The sequence below is a fragment of the Hyperolius riggenbachi genome, chromosome 4 (assembly GCF_040937935.1).
Source record: "Hyperolius riggenbachi isolate aHypRig1 chromosome 4, aHypRig1.pri, whole genome shotgun sequence".
Taxonomy (NCBI): domain Eukaryota; kingdom Metazoa; phylum Chordata; class Amphibia; order Anura; family Hyperoliidae; genus Hyperolius; species Hyperolius riggenbachi.
Window position 1 is genome coordinate 107,430,550 of NC_090649.1, and position 27,054 is coordinate 107,457,603.

Sequence of the window (27,054 nt, forward strand, 5' to 3'; positions counted from 1 at the left end):
GTGCCAAAAGTGAATTTTCCCATTTTCAAGCATCTCTGACTTTTCTGCGCACCTGTCAGGTTTCATGAGGGGCTAAAATTCCAGGATAGTACAAATACCCCCCAAATGACCCCATTTTGGAAAGAAGACATCCCAAAGTATTCAGTGAGAGGCATGGTGAGTTCATAGAAGATTTTATTTTTTGTCACAAGTTAGCGGAAAATGACACTTTCTGACAAAAAAAAGAAAAAAAAAAGTTTCCATTTCTTCTAACTTGCGACAAAAAAAAATGAAATCTGCCACGGACTCACTATGCTCCTCTCTGAATACCTTGAAGTGTCTACTTTCCAAAATGGGGTCATTTGTGGGGTGTGTTCACTGTCCTGGCATTTTGGGGGGTGCCTAATTGTAAGCACCCCTGTAAAGCCTAAAGATGCTCATTGGACTTTTGGCCCCTTAGCGCAGTTAGGCTGCAAAAAAGTGCCACACATGTGGTATTGCCGTACTCAGGAGAAGTAGTATAATGTGTTTTGGGGTGTATTTTTACACATACCCATGCTGGGTGGGAGAAATATCTCCGTAAATGACAATTGTTTTGTTTTATTTTTTTTACACACAATTGTCTATTTATAGAGATATTTCTCCCACTCAGCATGGGTATGTGGAAAAATACACCCCAAAACACATTATACTACTTCTCCTGAGTATGGCGATACCACATGTGTGGCACTTTTTTGCACCCTAACTGCGCTAAGGGGCCCAAAGTTCAATGAGTACCTTTAGGATTTCACAGGTCATTTTGAGAAATTTCGTTTCAAGACTACTCCTCACGGTTTAGGGCCCCTAAAATGCCAGGACAGTATAGGAACCCCACAAATTACCCCATTTTAGAAAGAAGACACCCCAAGGTATTCCGTTAGGAGGATGGTAAGTTCATAGAAGATTTTTTTTTTTGTCACAAGTTAGCGGAAATTGATTTTAATTGTTTTTTTTCACAAAGTGTCATTTTCTGCTAACTTGTGACAAAAAATAAAATCTTCTATGAACTCACCATACTCCTAACGGAATACCTTGGGGTGTCTTCTTTCTAAAATGGGGTCATTTGTGGGGTTCCTATACTGCCCTGGCATTTTAGGGGCCCTAAACCGTGAGGAGTAGTCTTGAAACCAAATGTCGCAAAATGACCTGTGAAATCCTAAAGGTACTCATTGGACTTTGGGCCTCTTAGCGCACTTAGGGTGCAAAAAAGTGCCACACATGTGGTACCGCCGTACTCAGGAGAAGTAGTATAATGTGTTTTGGGGTGTATTTTTACACATACCCATGCTGGGTGGGAGAAATATCTCTGTAAATGACAATTGTTTGATTTTTTTTACACACAATTGTCTATTTACAGAGATATTTCTCCCACCCAGCATTGGTATGTGTAAAAATACACCCCAAAACACAATATACTACTTCTTCTGAGTACGGCGATACCACATGTGTGACACTTTTTTGCAACCTAGGTGCGCTAAGGGGCCTAACGTCCTATTCACAGGTCATTTTGAGGCATTTGGATTGACTACTGCTCACGGTTTAGGGCCCCTAAAATGCCAGGGCAGTATAGGAACCCCACAAGTGACCCCATTTTAGAAAGAAGACACCCCAAGGTATTCTGTTAGGAGTATGGTGAGTTCATAGAAGATTTTTTTTTTGTCACAAGTTAGCGGAAAATGACACTTTGTGAAAAAAAAAACAATACATATCAATTTCCGATAACTTGTGACAAAAAATAAAATCTTCTATGAACTCATCATACACCTAACAGAATACCTTGGGGTGTCTTCTTTCTAAAATGGGGTCACTTGTGGGGTTCCTATACTGCCCTGGCATTTTACGGGCCCAAAACTGTGAGTAGTCTGGAAACCAAATTTCTCAAAATGACTGATCAGGGGTATAAGCATCTGCAAATTTTGATGACAGGTGGTCTATGAGAGGGTAAATTTTGTGGAACCGGTCATAAGCAGGGTGGCCTCTTAGATGACAGGATGTTTTGGGCCTGATCTGATGGATAGGAGTGCTAGGGGGGTGACAGGAGGTGATTGATGGGTGTCTCAGGGGGCGGTTAGAGGGGAAAATAGATGCAATCAATGCACTGGGGAGGTGATCGGAAGGGGGTCTGAGGGGGATCTGAGGGTTTGGCCGAGTGATCAGGAGCCCACACGGGGCAAATTAGGGCCTGATCTGATGGGTAGGTGTGCTAGGGGGTGACAGGAGGTGATTGATGGGTGTCTCAAGGTGTGATTAGAGGGGGGAAATAGATGCAAGCAATGCACTAGCGAGGTGATCAGGGCTGGGGTCTGAGGACGTTCTGAGGTGTGGGCGGGTGATTGGGTGCCCGCAAGGGGCAGATTAGGGTCTAATCTGATGGGTAACCGTGACAGGTGGTGATAGGGGGTGATTGATGGGTAATTAGTGGGTGTTTAGAGGAGAGAAGAGATGTAAACACTGCACTTGGGAGGTGATCTGATGTCGGATCTGCGGGCGATCTATTGGTGTGGGGGGGTGATCAGGAGGGGGCAGTGGGCAGGGGGGGGGGGATAAAAAAAAATAGCGTTGACAGATAGTGACAGGGAGTGATTGATGGGTGATTAAGGGGGTGACTGGGTGCAAACAGTGGTCTGGGGGGTGGGCAGGGGGGGTCTGAGGGGTACTGTGGGCGATCAGGGGGCAGGGGGGGGGAATCAGTGTGCTTGGGTGCAGACTAGGGTGGCTGCAGCCTGCCCTGGTGGTCCCTCGGACACTGGGACCACCAGGGCAGGAGGCAGCCAGTATAATAGGCTTTGTACATTACAAAGCCTATTATACATATGTGCAGCGGCGATCCGGTTGCTAGTAACCCGCCAGCGCTTCCGAACGGCCGGCGGGTTACTACGAGCGGTGGGCGGAGCCAGTCCCCGGCGGCTGATCGCGTCACGAATGACGCGATCACCGCATAGCCACTCCCGTAGCCGCCCCCGCCGATGGGCGTATTGCGGTCGTTTGGGCCCAGTCTTTGCCGCCGCCCATCGGCTGGGGGCGGTCGGCAAGTGGTTAAATTGTTATTTACTGATTTTGCTAGTAATATCGTTATTTAACGTTGCATTTAAATTAGCTTGTGACTTTTTCAAATGCATGCCTGGAGGATCCTTTTCTTAGGTAAGTATATATTTCTTTTCCTAATCTACCTGAATTTGGTACACTTAAAAAAAAAAAGTAAAATGGCTTCCTCCACCACATTCCTCTTATTTTATGTTGTATTTAATCATTGAATTATATTTTTATGACTGTAATATTCTATCCTTACTCGCAGATTGTGGAAATATAAAAATGACCTTTTCATTTATCGCTTGGCTTATCCGCGTCCGTGTACCAGGCTGCTGCTTTGCCGAAGCTCTCCCTGTACCGCTACACATTGTTACATTAGTTCTGGTCACTCATCAGCTTCTCAGTGTCAGTCACCAGCTGTAATGTGACAGATGAAACACATCTGCTTCCTGACACATGAGCAGCGATGTGTTGCCGCCGTGTTACAGGAAGAGTGAAGGAACGCCAGCGTTTCCCTTTGATGCAGCTTCAGAGCATCAACAAGCCATCTGCCATCAGCTTGTCGAGAGAGGGAATATTATTCAAAATCCATCATCCAAGTGAGGCTCTGAAGATCCTCTCTGCTTTATAGGATTTTAAATCAAGGACAAGTAGGCAACAAACCATCTGCACTAAGGTGTCACCAAATCTCCTCTCTATGCCTTTATGCCTATCATATATCGGGATGTGACAATGCGAGAGCTGTCCTGCCGTACAGAATGCGCACCACGCATCTGCTCATTGTTGTGTGCGGATGACAGACAGACTCCTTAGTGCTGATGAATGGCAAATGGCTGGCGAATAACTCCTCCAGACGTATGTTTATCATAGCTGGTATTGAGCTTCATGTGAACATAAAGTCCAATTTCTTTTTTTTTATTTCAGTTTTAATACTGTGGAAAGTAGATAAAAAAACTTTTTCATTGCTGATTGGAGATATTTCTAGTGTTGGTGTTCAAATTCGGAATCACGTGATTCGGAAGTCAAACAGCCACAGTCATCACTGTACAGCAGGACTATGTGCTACCATTTAGCTCCTCTTCCTCTTTCCATCTTGGAATCAGGAAGTATCAGAGCTAAATGAAACACACCCATCCTGCTGTATGGTGCGGAAATGGTGCTGAATGCAGCTGTTCAGGTTCCAAACTACGTGGTCGCAAATTCCAACATTAATATTTTCCCTACACTTCCTGTTTGTGGAACCTCAGGAGGTGCTTTGTGGATGTGTTATGAATACTTGAGTCAGGCTTCTTTAACTCTGATTTGTTATTTTTCACTGGATACTAGCAACATAAGAAGAAAAAACATTCAGTTTGGTTTTTGAAAAGGCCTGCGATTTTCCAAACTCAGCTACAGTAAAGTTACAATGGGAATTGTGGGAAGACGTTTACATTGAATGCATTTTCTGATTTTATAAATAGGCAATCGTAGTCCTGCTGCATTTTTGCTGTGTTTCGATTGAGGCCAACATAGAGAAGATCACAAAACATGAAATGCATTGTGATCGCGTTTTGCAATTGTGTTTTGAGATTTTGGGTGTAAAAGAGCACTTACACTGCAAATTGCAATTCCAATTTGTTATTTTGATTTTCAATGGATGCTGTAACACAAGAAGAAAAACGCAGGAAAAAAAAATCCAGCAAGCAAATCGGAATCGGAAAAAAACGGAATTGCATGTAAAATCGCATCAAAATAGGAAATCAGAAACAGAATTGCATGTTATGCAAAGGAGCCCTGCCGGAATTTTTATGATCGCATACAAAATTGGAATTTCATGTAAAATTGCATCAAAATCTGAAATCGAAATCGCAAGTAGTATAAAAGATCCCACGGGGGGGGGGGGGATTCTAAGTCTTTCCCACAGTACAAGAATGTTTCTCCATCTTTGTCACATTTGGAGACATTTTCCCACTTCCTAGCTGGGCAGAAATCAATGACAATTCTCACAGATGGAGACACAGGCATATACAAATGCCACAAGTTATTCCAAAACCCCTTACCACACTATCCAAAATGACAGAAAATGACAACTATTGTGAAAAATGTAAACATTTCAAATACATGTTTGCACATACTTATAAGGAGTACATTTCTGGTAGAGTAAAATGCACTATAAATTACTTTTCTACTATGTAGCTGTTGCTTACAGTAGGCAGTAATAATCTGACAGGTCCATCTCCTCTCAGTATTTTCTTTATTCTTTACAATTTTAGAATTAAAAATAAAAGGTAATTATACTTACCTAGTGTCCCGATGTCCGGTTTCCGCCTGTAGCCCCGCCCCCTAGCAGAAGAGGTCACATGCGCTTCTATGATTGGTCCAAGAGAAGCACCTATGACCTCTTCCATAAGGGGGCGGGGCTATGAACAGAAGCTGGACATTGGAACACCTTGAAAGTGCAATAAAGTTTATCTAAATATAAAAAAAAACACTAAAAAACTAATCGGAGGCAAATGCTATTGCAATGAGATTAGGAATCGCTGCACACAGTGCTTGTACGATTTAATAGCGTTGCAGCAATTCCTAGTGGGTTCTAGCCCTAAGTAACTGTGAAAAAAGTAACATTTAGTGATGAAAACTTCTTCTAACATGCACATTTCCACAGTGAAGACAGTGGACAGAGGTGCTCTGCTTGCTATAACTGAATTGCTGTTGTTTATCCCCTGCTTATTGCCTGAAAGAAGTGGGCTGTACCCGCGAAACGCATTGCATCTTTGGGGTATTTTCAATAAATGTGTATATCTATATATTTACAGTCCTTGGTGTCTGCTTTAACGGAGGCGAGTCCACCACTTCCTCCCAGCAATTTTTTAAAAATTTTATGTACTTTTATCGTTCTGGCGCCTCTGTTCACCTACCAATATACTTCTTCTAACATGCACATTTCCACACTGAAAATGAGCTAATCAAAACCCATCAACTGTGGACAATTTTACTAACCAGCACTAGAGACTTTGGCTGTAATTGGCTGAATTTTCTTCTTCCACATTCCTGGCACCAGTGTAACTTTGAACACTAGGAGAATGGTTTGCACTGCACTGGTTAATGTCATATAAATGGATAACACTACAGGTCCTTTTCAAAAAATTAGCATATTGTGATAAAGTTCATTATTTTCTGTAATGTACTGATAAACATTAGACTTTCATATATTTTAGATTCATTACACACAACTGAAGTAGTTCAAGCCTTTTATTGTTTTAATATTGATGATTTTGGCATACAGCTCATGAAAACCCAAAATTCCTATCTCAAAAAATGTGCATATTTCATCCGACCAATAAAAGAAAAGTGTTTTTAAAACAAAAAACATCAACCTTCAAATAATTATGTTCCGTTATGCACTCAATACTTGGTCGGGAACCCTTTTGCAGAAATGACTGCTTCAATGCGGCGTGGCATGGAGGCAATCAGCCTGTGGCACTGCTCAGGTGTTATGGAGGCCCAGGATGCTTCGATAGCAGCCTTAAGCTCATCCAGAGTGTTGGGTCTTGTGTCTCTCAACTTTCTCTTTGCAATATCCCACAGATTCTCTATGGGGTTCAGGTCAGGAGAGTTGGCAGGCCAATTGAGCACAGTAATACCATGGTCAGTAAACCATTTACCAGTGGTTTTGGCACTGTGAGCAGGTGCCAGGTCGTGCTGAAAAATGAAATCTTCTTCTCCATTAGGCTTTTCAGCAGATGGAAGAATGAAGTGCTCCAAAATAGCTGCATTGACCCTGCCCTTGATAGAACACAGTGGACCAACACTAGCAGCTGACATGGCACCCTAGACCATGACTGACTGTGGGTACTTGACACTGGACTTCAGGCATTTTGGCATTTCCCTCTCCCCAGTCCTCCTCCAGACTCTGGTACCTTGATTTCCGAATGACATGCAAAAGTTGAGCAACAGTCCAGTGCTGCTTCTCTGTAGCCCAGGTCAGGCTCTTCTGCCGCTGTTTCTGGTTCAAAAGTGGCTTGACCTGGGGAATGCGACACCTGTAGCCCATTTCCTGCACACGCCTGTACACGGTGGCTCTGTATGTTTCTACTCCAGACTCAGTCCACTGCTTCCGCAGGTCCCCCAAGGTCTGGAATCTGTCCTTCTCCACAATCTCCCTCAGGGTCCGGTCACCTCTTCTCGTTGTGCAGCGTTTTCTGCCACACTTGTTCCTTCCCACAGACTTCCCACTGAGGTGCCTTGATACAGCACTCTGGGAACAGCCTATTCGTTCAGAAATTTCTTTCTGTGTCTTACCCTCTTTCCTGAGGGTGTCAATGATGGCCTTCAGGTCGGCAGTCTTACCTATGATTGCGGTTTTGAGTAATGAACCAGGCTGGGCGTTTTTAAAAGCCTCAGGAATGTTTTGCAGATGTTTAGAGTTAATTAGTTGATTCAGATGATTAGGTTAATAGCTCATTTAGAGAACCTTTTCATGATATGCTAATTTTTTGAGATAGGAATTTTGGGTTATCATGAGCTGTATGCCAAAATCATCAATACTAAAACAATAAAAGGCTTGAACTACTTCAGTTGTGGTGAAATTAATCTAAAATATATGAAAGTCTAATGTTTATCAGTACATTACAGAAAATAATGAACTTTATCACAATACACTAATTTTTTGAAAAGGACCTGTATATTTTTTTTCACAGGGAGAAACTGATGCATGCACTGTCCATGGTGCTGATCTGGGTGCAGAGATGTCACAGGGAGAGGTTGGTGCATGCGCTGTCCATGGTGCTGATCTGGGTGCTGAGATGACACAGGGAGAGCCTGACACATGCGCTGTCCATGGTGCTGATCCGGGTGCTGAGATGTCACAGGGAGAGACTTATGCATGTGCTGTCCATGGTGCTGATCTAGGTGCTGCACACAAGCTTTTTCCTGTGGACTTAGACTGACACACTTATCCCTCTGGTAAGGTTCAGATAATGTGCAATCTCTGCCTGACTACTAACCCAACATCATCAGTATTGCCAGTGTTTTGAGAGCTATGCAGAAGAAAATGTTTTTATTCCAAAGCACAGGAGCCCAATTCCTGATCTTCTCCTCGCACTGCCCCTCCTATGGTTTCACTCAAAGCATGCTATAGGCAATCCTCTATTGGCTAGTAGTTAGTACTGGCACCTTAAAGGACTTCCGAGGCTACAAAGTAAAGCTATCTTTACTCACCTGGGGCTTCTTCCAGTCCCTAGAAGTCTTCTGCGTTCCTCGTCGCAGCTCCGCAGGTGACCAGCAGAACACCGGGGAGAACCGGAGCTGTGGGGAGGGACACAAAAGACTTCTAGGGGTGAGTAAAGATTGCTTTATTTTGTCACCTCAGGAGTCCTTTAAAGGACACATGAAGTGAAAAGAATGTGGAATTTGCCATAATAATTTTTTTTAAAGGAATACTGAGCAGGTACAAATAAACAGAATTGATACTTATCTGGGGCTTCCTCCAGCTCACTGTAGGCCTCGAGGTCCCCCAGCATCCTCTTGGCTTCTCTCCCGGTCCCGCTGGCAGCTTTTTTAATTGGCGACTTCTGCCTGAAGTCGAGACTCTGAATCCCCATTGCGCACAATACATGTCATCATGCTGGCTGCTACGCATCATTATGCCGGCCGGCGTGAGAGTCCTGCCCATGTGCGGTTTTCTAACTTTGAGCCGCTTATGCGCAGGACTATCACACCATACAGCGTTATGACACATAGCGGCCAGCGTGATGACGTGCAACGTGTGCAACGGAGACTCATAGTTTGGACTTCAGGTGACTTAAGCCGGAACTCGCCATTTAATGGAGCCACCAGCGGGATTAGGAGAGGAGCCGGGAGGAGGCTGAGGGACCTCACAGCTTACAGTGCGCTGGAGGAAGCCCCAGGTAAGTACCAATTCTGTTTTTTGTACCTGCTCCGTATCCCTATAAGCAATACCAGTTGCCTGGCAGTTGTAGTAGTATCGGAATAATACTAGACACAAGCATGCATCTAAAATACCTGATCTGCATATGCTTGTTCAGAGTCTATGGCTAAAAGTATTAGAGGCAGAGGTTCAGTAGAACAGCCAGACAACTGGCAAGGAAATTAATATGGCAACCTCCATATCCCCCTTGCTTCAGTTGTCCTTTAAAGATCTAGGTTAAGAGAAAATATATATTAATACAAATGTATATGCACATCAACCAGTCTATCTGTCATACATATATATGTTACTGTAATGGAGGCATATAACTAAGATTGATTACTCCTCTCTGAGACAGTAAGTTATATGAACTAACCAATCCCCTCTGTTCAGCACTGTGCAAAATGTGTCAGAACTATAAACATGCTATATATATATATATATATATATATATATATATATATATATATATATATATATATATATACACACACCTTAAAACACACTGCCTCTAGGTATGCATGTTGTATCCTCCCCAACCTCTTGTTTCCCCCCAATTCCTTTAGATTGTAAGCTTGCAAGGGAAAGTGTCTTGAAATGTGTTATACATTTTATTGGTCATGTTACATTTGTCACTGTCATTACTATGTCTACTGATTCTGTATTATGTGCCAGTGTCTATATTTGGTATATACCATTGTCTGTATTATGTACCCCATGTTTGTTTCTTACTCTTTACAGTGCCACGGAATATGTTAGCGCTTTATAAATAAATAATCATATGCACAGTATATATTTACAAGTAAAACTAAAAACAAACTACTGAAATATCTTCTATTAACTAAAATTAGATGGACGGCATGTTAACACCTTTTAATTAGAGTGTAAATAATGTGAGTAGGTTTTCAGGTTGGCTGTTAGGCAGGGTGTGAATAGTGCTGCATGGGGAGAGCAGGTGACATATACAGGAGGTGTGATCCAGTAAAGGCAGATGCTTTGCATACAGGCACATATAAAGTGATGATTACTGCTCAGTGATGGGAATAGATTTCTGCAGTGAAGTGTTTGGGTGGGCGGCAGGTGACAACGAGGGGGGCAGCAATGTATGTGTTACTGGATGTCTCCTGGCACCTTATAGCAGATGCTGTCTCCATCCCCTCCTCCCCAGACTCATTTACACATCTCTTAACTCAGAAACTCAACGAAAGATGAAAGCTGAGAATGATTTCATAGTCATCGTGGCAGAGGCTGTGCACTCCTACCAAACAACAGAAAACATTGTGAATGCTATTTGAGGAAAACAAATGTGAGCCTTTCTTAAAGAGAAACCGTAGCCAAGAATTTAACTTCCTCCCAATTAGTAGCTGATACCCCCTTTCCCATGAGAAATCTTTTCCTTTTCTCAAACCGATTATCAGGGGTGTCTGTATGGCTGATATTGTGGTGAGACCCCTCCCACAGTGGGATGTTAGGTCCATGGTCCTGACTGTTTCCTTTCTGTGAACCTCAGTGCATTGTGGGAAATAGCTGTTTACAGTTGTTTCCAACTGCCAAAAAAGCAAGCAGCATCTCCTTCCACTGACATCACCTGCCAGCAGTAAAAATGTCACCATGTGATAAATGTCGGAATGTAAATCAGGGAGAGGTAAGATTTTACAATGGGAAACACTGACTAAATCATTTGTACATACAGTAACTATTGTAAAAATGAATCACTCTTTTTTAATTACATTATTTTCACTGGAGTTCCTCTTTAAGTTTCATAGTGAACATTTTCTCACTTGCACAGGCTTATTTAAAGAGGCACTGTAATGACATGTAGTAGAATGCAGTATATTATTCAGAATTCCCAATTTTATGTTAAATATCCAAACATTAGAAACACTTATTTATATATTTCTGTATATTGATATGTGGCCCCACCCTCCCACTGAGACTCAGCCTAGGCTGTTTATTAAGCAGAATTCTCTCCCCCCTACCTACCCCAGAGCATTCTGGGAGACTAGAGATCTTTTCTACTACCTTTAAAACTCCCAGTAAATAAACATTCCACAGAGATCACCTGCCCGTGCTAAAGATGTTGCCACCATGTGATACATTTCAGAAAGTAAATTAAAGAGAGGAAAGATTTTGCAATGGGCAAACACTTACTAAATAATTTTTAAATGAGTATTGAAAAAAAAGTAACTTTATTCATTATATTATTTTGACTACATTTCCGCTTTAATAAGAGCTCTGCACAGTATGAAGGTTATCCAAAAAGTAACAGCCATTTGCCTTTATCAGCCACACAAGGTATACTGTTACTGTAATGTAATTTGCATCTGCCAGAGTATCCTCTTCTCTCCTCACACTGCTCTGACACATGACTGCAGAACTCCAACAACTGTCTGATTGATTGATTGATTGATTGTATTTATAAAGCGCCAACATAGTCTGATCAGCAACATTAACATGAAGCCTCCATCCAACTCATGTCAGCTAAAGACATCATTTTCTGAGGATCAGAACTTCAGATTGGCATATAACCAGGTAGTCAAACGCTCAAAGGTAAAGATGCTGAGTAAAGCCCTCCACCAGGTCACTTTGCCTGGTCCGCCGGTGCTCAATCACTACATGTACACTTGAGAATGGGGTCCACCCCGAAACATGTTGTGTTTTGCTACTTGAATATAAACGCAAGTTTATTCGCCATTGGAGTGCCTCCTTCATTTATCTACTTGTATATAACCAGGTAGTCCAGTTGAGCTGGTTTAGCCATGTGTTTCTGTTCATCCCAATGAAGAAGGAAAATGGTGAAGAAGGCTAAAAACTTACCATAACTGTGAATAAGTACTCTGGAAAATGCAACCGTAAGCAAAGTTGACCCCAAATGTCTTTTTTTCATGAAAAAATAAAATAAAAAGGGCTCCAATGCGCTTAAAGAAAACCTGAGGTGGTTTGCGTTGTAAAAAACAGATACTTACCTACGAAAAGGGAAGCCTCTGGATACTTACGAGACTTCCCACATGCTTCTGCAGACTACTGCTGCTGCCCGGGACCCTTTTGAAGTTCACACCCAAGCTACTCTTCTTATCGTCACATACATTTTGCATCAACTAAAAATGATTAGCATTGCATTGACTATCCTGAGGTAGGGGTGCTGAAATAGTGATAGCTGAGTCACCCATGACCAATAATAGAAACAACCATCTCCTCAACAAGTGTCTCCTTCTAAAGCTCTGGGGTTACCTGGAAACCACCCAACAACATGATGGCACCATGACGGATTGTACCTTCAATGTCTAACTGTCTTTTTGAATTTCCATCCTTTTTGGACTTGGCAGGATGAGATGTCTTCTCTGGGGAAATTCCCCTGATTCTCTCCCATTATCTAATGCTTAAAGGGGTATTCCAGATGTGCTGATAAAAGTACAGTAATCTCTATTGTTTTAACCAATACATCAGCAGGAATCTTGCAAGCATTCCTTTTATTTTATTTTTCAAAACTTGGTTTTCACTGTAGAGTAAGCCACATGTGTAACTTAGCTTTGTTGATGATTACTTCAGGTGCATACAGCTCCAGAGTTGCAATGCTTTCTGCAGCTAATTTCACATACGGGAAAAAGAGAGTTACTAGGGCACTACTGGACAGTATGTACTGTACCTTATAGAGGCACTAAACTGTACTAATTTCCTTTTTGGAAAAACAAATATCTCTAGTTTGCTGCAAACTGAAATGGAAAAATATTTTTAAAAATTTTAAATGACAAAATAACTCCAGAACCAGGGACACATGCCATAGCAGATCTTAGAACAAAGGTGAGGTTTTACTTAAACCTCTTTCAGGATAATATAAGGAGTAGTGTACAGGGCTGGCGCTACTATTATGACAAAGGAGGCAATAGCCCCAAGGCCGCCAAACACTGCACCCCCACCCCAGTTCTCCCCGTGACAAGACAAGGGGCTCTTGCGCTGTTTTTGGCAGGATTGTAACTCACCTGTCCCAGCATGCTGCTCCGTCTGTGCTCCCTGTCTTCATTCCTGCTGCCTGCCTCTTCTATATGACCTGTTGCATGTCATTATGCATAACATGTGCTGGGTCACAGAGAAGAGGCAGGCAGTGGGATGAAGATAACACAGACTGACTCAGGACACTGGGACAGGTGAGTTGCAATGCTAATCATGCCTGGGCACTGGGGAACACAGAAGAGTTAAGGGGGGCGATCAGTAGGCGGCAGCTGGCTCGGGGGTTGAATTTGATCTGGGGAGGGGGATAGGGCACCCTGGGGTTTACTTTTGGGCCAAGCTGGGGCGTAACAATAGACCCTGCAAGGGATGCAGCCGCAGGGGACCCCAGAAGCCGCAGGGGGCCTCATGGGGAGAGAAGGTTCTTTTCTCTGTCCTGAGAGACTGACAACTAAGGGCACAGAGAGAAAAGAACTGCACTCTGCACAATTGTTCTAATGACTGCATCTGCTCAGCCACTGATAACAAATCATACAAGTTTTGTACACAAAGATTTGTAGAGGGTCTCTTTTCAGTGTGCATCAGGATCTTATGTACAACGTTGCACGTTTGGCCTCCGAAGGAGCAAGGCTCACCCCAATGTTAAACGGTCGTAAGGCCATGCACCCACTGGCGCCCACAGTGCCTCTCCATCCCAGCACAGAGCACAATAAGTACCACCTGTCATGCACATTTTTTTTTGTGTGCTAATGATTTAACCTGTTTGTACACCTGCTGCTTTTGTATTAAACTACAGTGCCAGACATTTCTTCTGCTTTTTTTCTCCTATGTGATTGATGCCATGTTTCCACTGCATGTCTTGAGCACGTAGTTTCTGCTGGAGTTTACTCATTTATACAGCCAGAACCATCATATCCGCAGCTTTACACTGAGTGCCGGCCCACTTTCCTCTTAGTTTGCTCTTATGTACAACGCCCATCCCCCAACCTCTCTACCCCTCCCCAAGTGCTGTGCACTCTAGTGATGCTGGAGAAGTCTGCAAAGCCCTTTTTGCCGCCATCAGAGATGGAAAGAGTGAGTGTAATAAGCTATGTCTGGCAGCACACTCGTCTGTCTGTAGTTTTCTGTATGCAATTTCTGCACACCATGGGCTTGATTCACAAAGCCATGCAAACTGTTTAGCACGGGTGTGCTAGACAGTTAGCACGTGAAGTGCCGTTCGCGGACTTTTGCGCACGCACAGTGCCGCGATTCGCGTGATCGCAGACTTTTGCGCGCGCAAAAGTCCGCGAACGGCACTTCACATGCTAACTGTTTAGCACACCCGCGCTAAACAGTTTGCACGGCTTTGTGAATCAAGCCCCATGTGTGTCTGTATGTGTGAAAACGTGCATGTTTTATCACAGAAGCTAATGTAATTGATAGAGAAAATGCGTGCAGTCTGTCTGTTTTTATCTGCATGAGTTGAATACATTCTAGTGTGTACTATCCCATTGAATAACATTGGTTGACGGGAGGAGGGGGCCCCATCCAAAGTTTTGCAGGGGGGCCCAGTGATTTCTAGTTATGTCTCTGAGGCTCTATTGGAGCTTGAACCAGGCATGTTAGTTATCTTGGTGATAAAAAGGCAAGGTGTGAAGTATTGTATAGCCTCTGCCAGGCTCATTTGGGAAATGTGTTCTCTGACATCATACGTATTTGTAAAGGGGGCAAAATAAATGGTACCAGGTGTGTTAACATGGCAAATGGGCAGATATATTTAGATGTTAGTAAGAATAGTGCATCTACCATCCCACAGTTCCTCAGTTAGTGAACCCCTTATGTTATCTATGTCCTAATGGGTTTGATTCAGCAGACTTCTCTGGTGCCATTAAAGAGAGTCTGAAGCGAGAATAAATCTCGCTTCAGACCTCATAGTTAGCAGGGGCATGTGTGCCCCTGCTAAACCGCCGCTATCCCGCGGCTTAACGGGGGTCCCTTCACCCCCAAATCCCCTCGGTGCAGCGGGGGAGCGCTTCCTGGTTTGGGCAGGGCTAACCGCCGCAGCCCTGCCCCACGCGCGTCTGTCAGAGCGTATCTCCGCCTCTCCCCCGCCCCTCTCAGTCTTCCATCACTGAGAGGGGCGGGGGAGAGGCGGCGATGCGCCGCTGATAGACGCGACTGGAGGCAGGGCTGCAGCCGTTAGCCCTGCCTCCAGGAACGACCAAGTCTGCGACCAAGTGTTGCAGGGGGGGTTTGGGGGTGAAGGGACCCCCGTTTAGCGGCGCGATAGCGGCGGTTTAGCAGGGGCACACATGCCCCTGCTAACTATGAGCTCTGAAGCGAGATTTATTCTCGCTTCAGAGTCTCTTTAATACTTGTTTTTAAGGATTTTGCAGCCTACACTGTGCAAATTAATGTTGTGGGAACTACTATTCCATCCATCAAACTCTTACAGCCACTGCTAAGGCATGGCTTCAGGACTGAATTAAGGCCTGAATACATCAGGCATTTAGCGATAATGCACAGCCAAGTTGTAATTTGTTATGTAAAGTAAATCTTTGAAGCTAAGAATCTAAATATGAAATATGGCTTCCATCTACAGAGCACCATTCACACCATATAATCAGACCACTGTGATAGCAGTGAGGGTATATGGTACTACCTAGCAGAGCCGGGACAAGGTCCTCCAGCACCCAAGGCTGAGACACCAAAGTGTGCCCTGCATTCCCCCCACCCCAGCCCTCACACACTGGTTGGTATTAGACTAAGAAACACCCAGGGCCCCCAACACCTTAATCTCTAGTTATCTGGCTAGCAGTCACTGCCATGTATACCCTTTTCTTATTTCTCTTTGCTTCAAACACAATAGGGGAATGATACCTGAATGAGTTGTGTGCCCCTCCTACACTGCGCCCTGAGGCTGGAGCCTCTCTCGCCTCTGCCTTGGCCCAGCCCTGCTATCTAGTCTTTAAATTAGAGCAATCACACAGCATTCTATTTAGTTTCTATATGGTTCCAACATTTTTCGCAGCGCTTAAAAGTACATATAGTAATGTCATTAGCTGTCCCTCAGAGGAGCTCACAATCTAATCTCTACCATAGTAATATATGTCCATTATAGTCAAGGGCCAATTTTTTAGGGGGAAGGCAATTAAAGGAACACTATCATAATAATCTCTAAGTAGCTGTGTAAACATTTTCCTACTTTTCATATTAAATATCAGAGGCAAAAGCTGTAATTGATTGTGTGTAGATGTGTTTAGTTCGGTTGGAATGTCTCATTTCCATAGGTGAATCTCTGCAGTCTGACATGCTAAGAACAGTGCAATATTGAAGCAGAGTTATGGTTTCACACACTATTACAAATGTTTATGCTGCACATACGATACATTTCCTCTGCTCTCTGCGGACAGCTCTCTGAGAGCATTCTCTCACACAGGGTTAGCAGATGTATTGTGTGGGAATCCCCCTCCAATCATGGTTCACTCAGCATCAGTTTTAGCGACACTGAAGTGTAAAAGGAATTAGCTAACAGCAAACAAAGAGATAAGCATTCAAATGTGTACACCTGTACTTAGCAGCACTTTCCAAACTATTCCTATCTCGATTGAAAAAATGTTTTAATCAATAGTGTTCCTTTAACTTAACTGTATGTTTTTGGGATGTGGGAGGAAACTGCAGTGCCTGGAGGAAACCCACACAGAGCCAGGGATAACATACAAACTATGTGCAGATAGTTATCTGGCTGGGATTTGAACAGGGGACTCAGTGCTGCAATGTGAGAGTGCTATCTGCTACGCCACTGTGCTTCTCTATTTACACTAGAGTCAATAAAACCAGCACCCCCCATCCTCCCCCATCCCCCCTTACCACCTTCATCAGCAGCTCCCTCGATTGCAGTATTAGTCCTTTCTTGTGATGGGTTTTGTACATGTTGATTAAAGTCTGGCTTCTGTCCTGTTGATTGCTGTCTTGTTAGCTTCACTGAACAGTGTCTGACTTTTAGCTTGTGAGGAGTCTTTTGATGTTTGTGCACAGCTTAACCACTTGCCGACCGCACGCTTATACTGTGCGTCGGCAAAGTGGCAGCTGCAGGCTGATTAATCAGGAAGCAGCCGCTCGCGCGAGCGGCTGCTTCCTGTCAATTCACGGTGGGGGGCTCCGTGAATAGCCTGCGGGCCGCCAATGGCGGCTCGCAGGCTAAATGTAAACACAAGCAGAAATAATCCGCTTTGTTTACATTGTACGGCGCTGCTGCGCAGCAGCGCCGTAAGGCAGATCGGCGATCCCTGGCCGGGGATCGCCGCCATGTGACAGGGGACGTCCTGTCACTGGCTGCACAGGACGGATAGTGTCCTGTGCAGCCCCGATCACCGGGGATGAGCAGGTAGGAGAGGGAGGGGGAATTTTGCCGTGTAGGGGGCTTTGAGGTGCCCCCCCCCCCGCAACTAGCCTGCCCACCAGAGCGATCAGACCCCCCCTGCACACCATCCCCATAGGGGGGAAAAAAGGGGGGCGATCTGATCGCTCTGCATGAAACCTGATCTGTGCTGGGGGCTGCAGAGCCCACCCAGCACAGATCACAAAAAAGAGCGCTGGTCCTTAAGGGGGGGTAAAGGGTGGGTCCTCAAGTGGTTAAAGAGAACCCAAGGTGGGATTTTATTATGCTAGTGGGGCACAGAGGCTGGTTGTGCACACTTTCACCAGCCTCTGTTGCCCCATTATGTGCCTCAAAAAAAAACCCTGCGCGCCGCTATACCCCCGCAGTGCTGGCGACAATGTTTACCTAAACGCTGTCTGTCAGCGCCGCTCCCCCGCCACCTCCTGATCGGCGCTACCCGCCTGTGTCCCTTCCCTCCCGCTGATTGGAGGGAAGAGACGCGGGCGGGTAGCGCCGATACGGATGAGGCGGGGGAGCGGCGCTAACAGACAGGCATAGGTAAACATTGTGCTAGCGACACGCTGTGTGTCGCTAGCACTGCGGGGGGTATATCGGTGCGCAGGGGGGTCTTTGAGGCACATAATGGGGCAACAGAGGCTGGTGTTACTGTGCACAACCAGCCTCTGTGCCCCACTAGTATAATAAAATCCCACCTCGGGTTCTCTTTAAGGAAAATAAATATAGTCATAACAGGAGAATACAAGTCTGTATATTTCATACAATAGTGGGTAGCAAAAGCTAATATGTAAAAAATGGGATGATGCATTAAAGATTTTTTCAAGGCAAATATTCAATAAAAACTCAAAATACTTAATCAACTCTTAGGGCTGGTGCACACCAAAAACCGCAAGCAGATCCGCAAAACGCTAGCGTTTTTTGAACCGCTTAGTGTCATTTTGATAGCGCGGTTTTGGGGCGTTTTGGGGGCGTTTTGCGTTTTTTGCGTGCGTTTTTGCAAGCGTTTTTGGAAGCGTTTTGCGTTTTTCAGGAAAAGAGGTAGAAAGACCTTAAACAAAGGGTTAAAGTGCGATATATTGATGACACATGTGAAGCACATTGAGCAATTGAAGTAAAAAACCCAATATAAAAAGGGTGGGGTCCTTAACAACATTGTGGGTTAGTTCAGGAGAGGTGACACTGTGGTTTGGAGAGAAGAGTGACTTGTTTTTGAAAATGTTTCCTGATGTGCTGTTATTGCTCTGTGTAGCAGCATATATGAGACGTAGGCCAAGGACAAGGAGATACTGGGTGCATCCCATGCTACAAGAGCGGCGCCGGAAGGGTCAATTTAGGACCCTATATAGAGATTTGAGGCACCATCCAGAAAAGTTTTTTGGCTACACCCGCATGTCTGTGTCCAGGTAAGAATACTTGTCACTTATTTTTATCATGGGGCTAAGTATTTTGGGGAGGAATGAAATTGGAAGCACTTTTTGGCCCTTAGTTAACTGTGTTTGACTGTAAACAGAAAAACAACACAATAATCAATCAGGTGTATACATAAGCTAACCAAATAACTGTGATACTTGATCCTGGTGTGTTATGTATTCAATGCCTAAGGCCTCCATCTAATTTTACTATAGGAGTAACTACTATATTATATATCCATAGTTTACCCAAAACATTTGGAGTATATTATGACCTTACATACTCCTGGTGCATACTTCATTAAGTATATGGCAACAATCAGCATATGGGACACAGTAATGAAGCAATGTTTGAACAAAATCTTTCGTTTTAATGTTTTGTTCTTCTGTGCAAAGAATATTTTGGACATGTGTTGTCCATACTTAGCTTTCAGCAGCAAAAGTAATATGTCACAAATGAAAAATGTTTCTGCAACAAACAACAGTAGATCTAAAGATAAGCATGCTCTTTTTTCCTAGTTTTGATGGCCTTTTAGCCAAACTGAAGGATGCCCTTCGCCGACAAGACACTAACTTTCGCCTAGCAATCACACCAACTGAGCGACTCCTCATAACATTGAGGTAATGTAAACTAAGATCCAAATCTGAGCATTGAACAATAAAATAAAATGTAAAACTACAAAAAACTAGTCATGTTGTGATAGCAAATCACACATACTACCAGGGCCCTGATTGTAAGCATGTGTACCTGATTCAGCATTTGTATGAGGCTGGCTGTGCGATGTTAAATCAGTGTACACTGTAGAGTCACTGTGCATAGATGATGTTTGAAATCGCATACCTTGATCAGGGCGCTGAGGTGGAGGCATAGAGTAATGAGGCTGTTGACCATATGGCATGTTATGCATATGCATTGGTGGGTAGTGTGGTGGGTCATAAATGCGTTGCATATGGTAAGAGAGTTGTGGGTGTGCATTATATTGTTGGCTGGAAGCAGGCAGGTGTGGTTGCTGCAAGTAGTTGTGCACATTGTCATCTGCACGGCTCTCAGGTAGTAAGAATCTCCCCAGGGTCTCAGAGATGGCATGTCTTGCTGCCCATTGCTTATCAGCAGGCACTTTTTGTAATAGTGGCACCAAACTTAAAAGATACTGTGTGCATGGCTCTTTAAGTTGTTTCATTTCATCCTCTCGCTTCTCCATATGATCAACAGCCTTTTCTATAGAACTAATCAGCTTCTGGTCGTATTCAGCCCTGCTCATACCTCTTCCTATTCTCCTGCCTTGTGTAGCTACCCTCACACCTCTACTAGACCTGACAGTTGTGCGTGTCCGACTACTCGCTGGGCTGTGTGGTGTGTGATCTGGGGTAGTAGAGTCACTGTCTTCCAGTGTAGCAGTGTCAACATCCTGTGTAGTGTCTTCTTCAACTTCCACATCACTGGTGGTGGTAGGTGGCACCTCTACATCGTCCTCCACAGGATCTGGTGGTAGGCTATCTTCAGTCCTTTGGAAAGGGGAAAGCACAACTTTAGTTCATGGAATAGTGACCATGGATGTCACAGTAAATATATGTGCACAATGCGATGCATCTTTCATTGCAAAACAATAGCAGTAGCCTGTCTATTTTTCCAATTATTTGTGTACATAGCTTTTAGGCACAGCCCCTGAGCAAGCATAGAGCAAAACTGGCCTGAGTAAACTAGCACTGATTTTGGTAGATGTGTGTTACAGATGTGTGATGCAGACACTACTGCAGCCAAACATATAACCAGCACTGTCAGGCAACTGTTATGTTGGGTAACGAACAGTCCACATTCCTGTCATGTAATAATCATTTTAAACTGGACCTATGCCATCCTTACATTAAGCTACGTCCCCCAATATATTTGGTAGAGTGATGGCAGATTATGCGTTCCACACTACTGAATTGCATTGTGGGCCTACTCCTTCCTTCACTGTTCTATTGGCGAAGTTGACAAACATTGCAATAGGTTAACATTTACGCCATACTTACTCAGCCGGTTCATGATGTTTTCTTAGAAATTCTAATATGCCACAATATTTATATTTTGTTCGCTGCGAACTTCCAGACCCACTTTTGGATTCATGGTATTGCTTTTCAATCTCCTTTTTGTAACTGTCTCTGACCGACTTCCATCTTGTCCGCAGGAGGGCAACTAGGAATAAAAATAAACATACATGTTATTTCTTTTCTTTTGCAGATTTCTGGCAACAGGGCATTCATATGCAGCACTTCACTACCAATTCCTCATAGGAAGAAGTACAATCCGATACTTAGTTTTGGACACCTGCAAATTGATCTGGTACTTCAACCGGAATTTATGCCAACTCCTGACGTACCTATGTGGGAGGCTAACATGCAGCTTTTTTGGGAGAAACATGATTTCCCTAACTGCCTTGGAGCAGTGGATGGGAAACATGTCAGACTGGTTATGCCTGCATTCACTGGCAGTCTCTATTACAATTATAAAAAATTATTTTCACTAGTGCTCATGGCTGTTGTGGATCCTAATTTGAAATTTATCTATGTGGATGTTGGGGCTTACGGAAGTTCCCATGATTCCTCAGTCTTCCAGCACAGTCGATTTGGCCTGGCCTGGCCTGACACTGTAGAACCACCTTACCCCTGTGTGTTTGTGGCTGATGAGGCCTTTGCACTGTCTGAGCATGTTATGAGACCGTATGCACAGAGAGATATGACTCATAAGAAAGTAGTCTTTAATAACCGCCTGACCAAAGCCAGACAAGTAGTAGAATGTGCTTTTGGAATTCTGGCAAACAAATGGCGCATTTATCACACTGCTATAAAAATGCAACCAAAGTATGCTATAATAGTGGTGAAGGCAACATGTATTTTGCATAATTATGTGAGAACACTAGATAGCATGACCATAGAGGAGGAAGAGGGGGATCTTTCAAACAGTGCTCTTGTCACTTTACCACCAGCTACTTTACGTGGTCCCATTTCTGCCATTCACAACAGAGACAAATTAGCTGATTATTTTGTGCCATAACTGTAAGAACTAAAAAACCTGCAGGCTGCTATTTACTTACATGACGAGATCAGTATTATTGTGCAAATAAACATTCTTGAAACCGTGTTGTATGTCTATATCACTCATGACACTCTAAAGTGGCAAATAGCGCCCTAATAATACATGTGAGTACATACACACACACACATGTACCTGCTGTTTATAAGGAGAGATGGCTATAGAGAGAACAGCTTACCAGAGACCTGTGATAATGAAATTTCTAATTGTTTAATTACTCATTTAGTGGAGGGGTGATGATATATTGTCTGCAAAGTGCTGCATGAAATCAATAAAATTCTGTACACATATACTTACTCTTAGAATCCTTGCCCTTTTGGCTCAAAGTATTCCATTTTTCTCCAAGAAAATCTTTTGCAATGTTGCTCCAGATTTCATGAGCCCTTTGGTGGTCTTTATATCCAGGCAAAGACTTGTCATAAAGTTCTGGGCTGTTTTCAATCTTTATTATCAGGTTTTCTGTGGTAAACCACTTTGCTGCCATCTTCCTCCTGCGCAGTCTAAAATCCCTCATGCAAATCTGCCACACAGGAAGCACACTTTGACCTGGAAGTGCGCATTCTTGAAAAAAACGCATCCGCATCCGCATCAAAATCCGCTTGATCAAGCGGTTTTACAGGCGTTTTGCGTTTTTCCTATACTTAACATTGGAGGCAGAAACGCATCCGAAATCCAAAAAATGCCTCACCCAGGCATTTTTCGTTTCTGCAAAACGCCTGCCGCTCTGGTGTGCACCACCCCATTGAGATACATTGACCAAGCAGATCCGCAGCCGCAAGCGGATCTGAAAACGCCCAAAAAGCCGCTCGGTGTGCACCAGCCCTCAAAAGAGAAATTCCAGCCTTGCTAAAAATGTACTAAAACAACTCCGGCGGATCAGGTCAATTTAGTGGGAGGATCAGTAGGCATCTAATATATGTCAATGCTAATTAGCAGTAATTCGGCATCCAAGTGGTGAGTTGTGGATAGTAACCGCTGGGCTACTACTACTACAGGGAACAGTGATTGCAGTCAATCTCTGTTTGTGGATGATTGGCTGCAAATAGTGGTCTTTAGGGTGCTGACAATAATGTTAGATATAACGAAAGGGAGGTCAGTGTTAGGTGCTAGGTATTTACTGTTAGGCATTAGGTGTGTTGTGTGTGTGTGTTTGGTGTGTGTGTGTGTGTGTGTGTGTGGGGGGGGCAAGTATTATGCACTAGAAGCAGAGGCAGATCATCCACTCACACCAAACTTAGGCAGTTCCTAGGGCCTGGAGAGAGTCTAGGAGCCCCCACCAAATCTTACTGAAAAAGCCAGGTGATTATAAGACTGACTAGGAGGGGAGGGACTTGTGTGAGAATGAGGGCCGCGTTAGTTTGTAGTAAAATATCCATATCCCCAACCTAAATGGTGGCAGCACTAAAAGTACTCCTTCTCAGGTTGTATAAATGTGTTTAAAATTAAATCTATATATATAATAGAGTAAGTGCCTCAACCTTCGAGCAAGAAGAAGAAGTACTTTGCATGAGAAAATTTATGCGTGATCAAACACCAAGTTTTAGGCTTCTTTTCCATGGACTGTTGAGCTGTGTGCTCAGCAAGCAGTTACCAGGCAGCAGTAAGCAGTTACCAGGCAGCAGCAAGCAGTTACCAGGCAGCAGCAAGCAGTTACCAGGCAGCAGCAAGCAGTTACCAGGCAGCAGCAAGCAGTTACCAGGCAGCAGCAAGCAGTTACCAGGCAGCAGCAAGCAGTTACCAGGCAGCAGCAAGCAGTTACCAGGCAGCAGCAAGCAGTTACCAGGCAGCAGCAAGCAGTTACCAGGCAGCAGTGAGCAGATACCAGGCAGCAACAAGCAGTTTCCAGGCAGTAATGAGCAGTTGTAAGAGTTTGAGAGGCATGTTACTGCCTATCAACTGTCCGTGGAAAAGAGGCCTACCCTAGCAAGTCTGGCTTTGCAAATCTGGCCTAATTGACTATTCAAGAGGCAATGCTCATGCAAATATGCATTTGCTTTTGCATGCCAAACTATGCAGGGTCAAAAAACCAATACTGCAAAGCGGTCGCCCTGCTACATGCCAGTGATGAGCGAAAATGCAAAAATTTGTTTCGATAAATTGTTACCGAATTTTCGCCTAATTTCGTTTTGACAGGCAAATTTTCCATCTAATTTTTTCACGTTAATTTTCGCCTAAGGCCAGTCATTTTCGCATTACTTGTGTATGATTGCGGACATTTTCCACATAAGGGCATTAGCGCCCGCATTCAGAGAAGTTTTTTGCGCATTATTGCGGGCATTTTTCCGTATAAACGTCCGCATAGATTGAATTTCCATGCGGATTATTGTGGACATTTTTCCGCATAAGGGCATAAGCATCCGCATACAATGAATTTTCGAGCGTACGTACGAAAAGGGCGTCGGGAAAAAAGGGCGCGTGGTATAAACGATAAATAGAAATATCGTTTATAGAAATATTGTGTAGAATTTCGTTTATAAATAGTGTTTTAAGAATTTATAAATCACTAAATAATGTGTATGAGATCGGCAATTCTTAAAACGTTAATCTTCCCTGTTTGTAAAGTGAAACTTATATATTTACGTTTATTAAAAACCCTCCCTGTACCTATCCCTAACCCCTAGACCCCCTGTTGGTGCCTAAACCTAAGACCCCCCTGTTGGTGCCTAAACCTAAGACCCCCCAGTTGGTGCCTAAACCTAAGACCCCCCAGTTGGTGCCTAAACCTAAGACCCCCCTGTTGGTGCCTAAACCTAAGACCCCCCTGTTGGTGCCTAAACCTAAGACCCCCCAGTTGGTGCCTAAACCTAAGACCCCCCAGTTGGTGCCTAAACCTAAGACCCCCCTGTTGGTGCCTAAACCTAAGACCCCCCAGTTGGTGCCTAAACCTAAGACCCCCCTGTTGGTGCCTAAACCTAAAACCCCCTATGGATAATAATGTTTTACAGACATTAATAAATAAAAAATGTAAAGAAAAAAATGTAAATTATTTTTTTGGGTGGATAATAATGTTTTAGAAATAGTGATTTAGTATCTTCATAAACATTATTCGTCACGGGCTCATTTTGTAAACTTAAATCATCACAAACATAGTTATAAATCCTTAAAAATCTCCGGGCGCCGTTATAAATCCTTAAAAATCTCCGGGCGCCGTTTGTTAAAACGTTAATAATCTCCGGCGCCTTTTTTTCCCTGTTCAGCGCCAATTAAACGATATTTATAATGGAAGTGAATGGGGCGCCCTTTTTGTCCACTTGTCTCATGCGCCCAAATGCTGGTCGAAAACACAAATATTTCTGAAGATTTTCGTGAAAATTCGCCAAAAAACGAAAACGGGATTTTCGAGGCGAAAATTCGCAAGCAACACTGCTACATGCTACATTAGCACTATCCAGGAGCGCCACGGGGAGGATTCCCAATGCCCCCCTTTTATACAACCGGGGGGACCACAGGGTCCCAGGCTCTCTCACTGCCTGGGAACCACAGCGACACCCCGGAGGGGGAGGCGCAGGCGACCCCCCCCCAAGCGTGGCCAGCGTCGGGGAGAGCCGTCCACACCCACCTCCCAATATTAAAAACAGGCACTTACCTTAACGTCCATTGCGTTCTGCTACATGCGCATTAACTTGGGGGCACCACATGAGAAAGGAGTGAAGCATGGGTCACCCCGAGCTTTAGAGCTCAGGGCTGGCTCACATACAGCACTCCAGAGGGGGGTGGGGGGAGGACAGGTGCAGACAACTCACTCCAGGGCTCACACCACCGGAGCAAGCCATCCACCACCTGCCTCCAAAGGATAAAAACTGCAAAAAATGCTTTCCATGAGAAAATTAATGCGCATGTAGCAGAACACAATGGACGTTAAGGTAAGTGCCTGTTTTTAATATTGGGAGGTGGGTGCAGACGGCTCTCCCTGGCGCTGGCCACGCTTGGGGGGGGGGGGGTCGCCTGCGGCACCTAGCCTCCCCCTCCGGGGTGCCGCTGTGGTTCCCGCGGTCCCTCCGGTTGTATAAAAAGGGGGCATTGGGAATCCTCCCTGTGGCGCTCCTGGATCGCGCTAATGTAGCATGTAGCAGTGTTGCTTGCGAATTTTCGCCTAAGTCATTTTCGCATCGAAAATCCTGTTTTCGTTTTTTGGCGAATTTTCACGAAAATCTTCAGAAATATTTGTGTTTTCGACCAGCATCGAAAATTCATTGTATGCGGATGCTTATGCCCTTATGCGGAAAAATGTCCACAATAATCCGCATGGAAATATAGACTATGAATGTATTTTGTAGGTACTGATCTTTTGCAGGAACGGATCTTTTGCAGATAATGATCTTTTGAATGTGTACAGCAACTTTGTGTGCAGCATCTTGCAAATATTTCTATCTAATGGGAGTGCAGCTCAATAGAATAGACTGTGTAGGTGTGGCTCTGATACTACATGGAAGGGGGTAAAATTGGTCTGTGATCTTTCATTTTTCCAAAGACTTTTATCTGATGTGTGTACCCACCTTTATTCTTCTTGCTTCAAGGTTGAGGCACGTACTCTATTAGATAGATAGAAGATGCGGCGTATGCTACGACGCGGGACAGCTAGTTTCTTATAAAAGATTACCTTTCTATTTCAATTTGCAGACAGCTTAGATTTTCCAGTCTGGATTTTAAGTCTGTGTTGCGCTAGTTTTTAGTACAGACAGTCCAGGCAGTTTCCCTTTCCTACATGTGTGCAAAGGGGCGGGACAATTGCTGCTTATTTTCCACACCTGCCAGGACTGAGTGACTGTCCTTACAGAACCTGTTACAACCAGTGTGAAGTAGCTGAGCATTGAAATTCAAATACACAAGGCAAGCAATTTGAAATGTGTGCCATTAATCTTAGCAATATGTGAAGCTAAAATGAAGAGATTACTTATTTACCAAAAGGTTGAATTTTACTTTTTACATAGTTACATAGTTATTTGGGTTGAAAAAAGACATACGTGCATTGAGTTCAACCAGTTTACAAAGAATGTGCTATTAGATATGCTTTATTTCCTCACTGGGGATATTTTACCAACAGCAAAATAGCACATTTCTACTGTATGACAATGCACAAAAGTGCTTGCTTTATTTTAAAGATGGAATTCTCACTTTAGGAAAACGTGGTATTTCATGTATTATTTAAGAATTCATGTTGTATTTCATTCTTTATTTTAAGGATTCATATGGTATTATTCCCTTGTACCTGTACTTGGAAAATGGAAGCCAACTGTGATATACTTAGCAACTGCATATCTTGCAAGATTAGAAAAACAAGAAA

The 27,054-nt window shown here is 43.8% G+C and overlaps 1 protein-coding gene across 1 annotated transcript in view; it reads right to left on the reverse strand.

The window, feature by feature from the left end:
- LOC137504687 (uncharacterized) overlaps positions 1-22,254 on the reverse strand; it is a 76,521-nt gene extending 54,267 nt beyond the window's left edge. Inside the window, exons 1-3 of the mRNA XM_068233270.1 lie at positions 22,068-22,254; positions 20,711-20,873; positions 19,536-20,200 (exon numbers count right to left, since the gene is read on the reverse strand). Of these exons, the coding sequence (XP_068089371.1) occupies positions 19,536-20,200; positions 20,711-20,873; positions 22,068-22,254 (1,015 nt within the window). The remainder of the gene's footprint in view (positions 1-19,535; positions 20,201-20,710; positions 20,874-22,067) is intronic.
- Between the last annotated feature and the right edge of the window lie 4,800 nt (positions 22,255-27,054).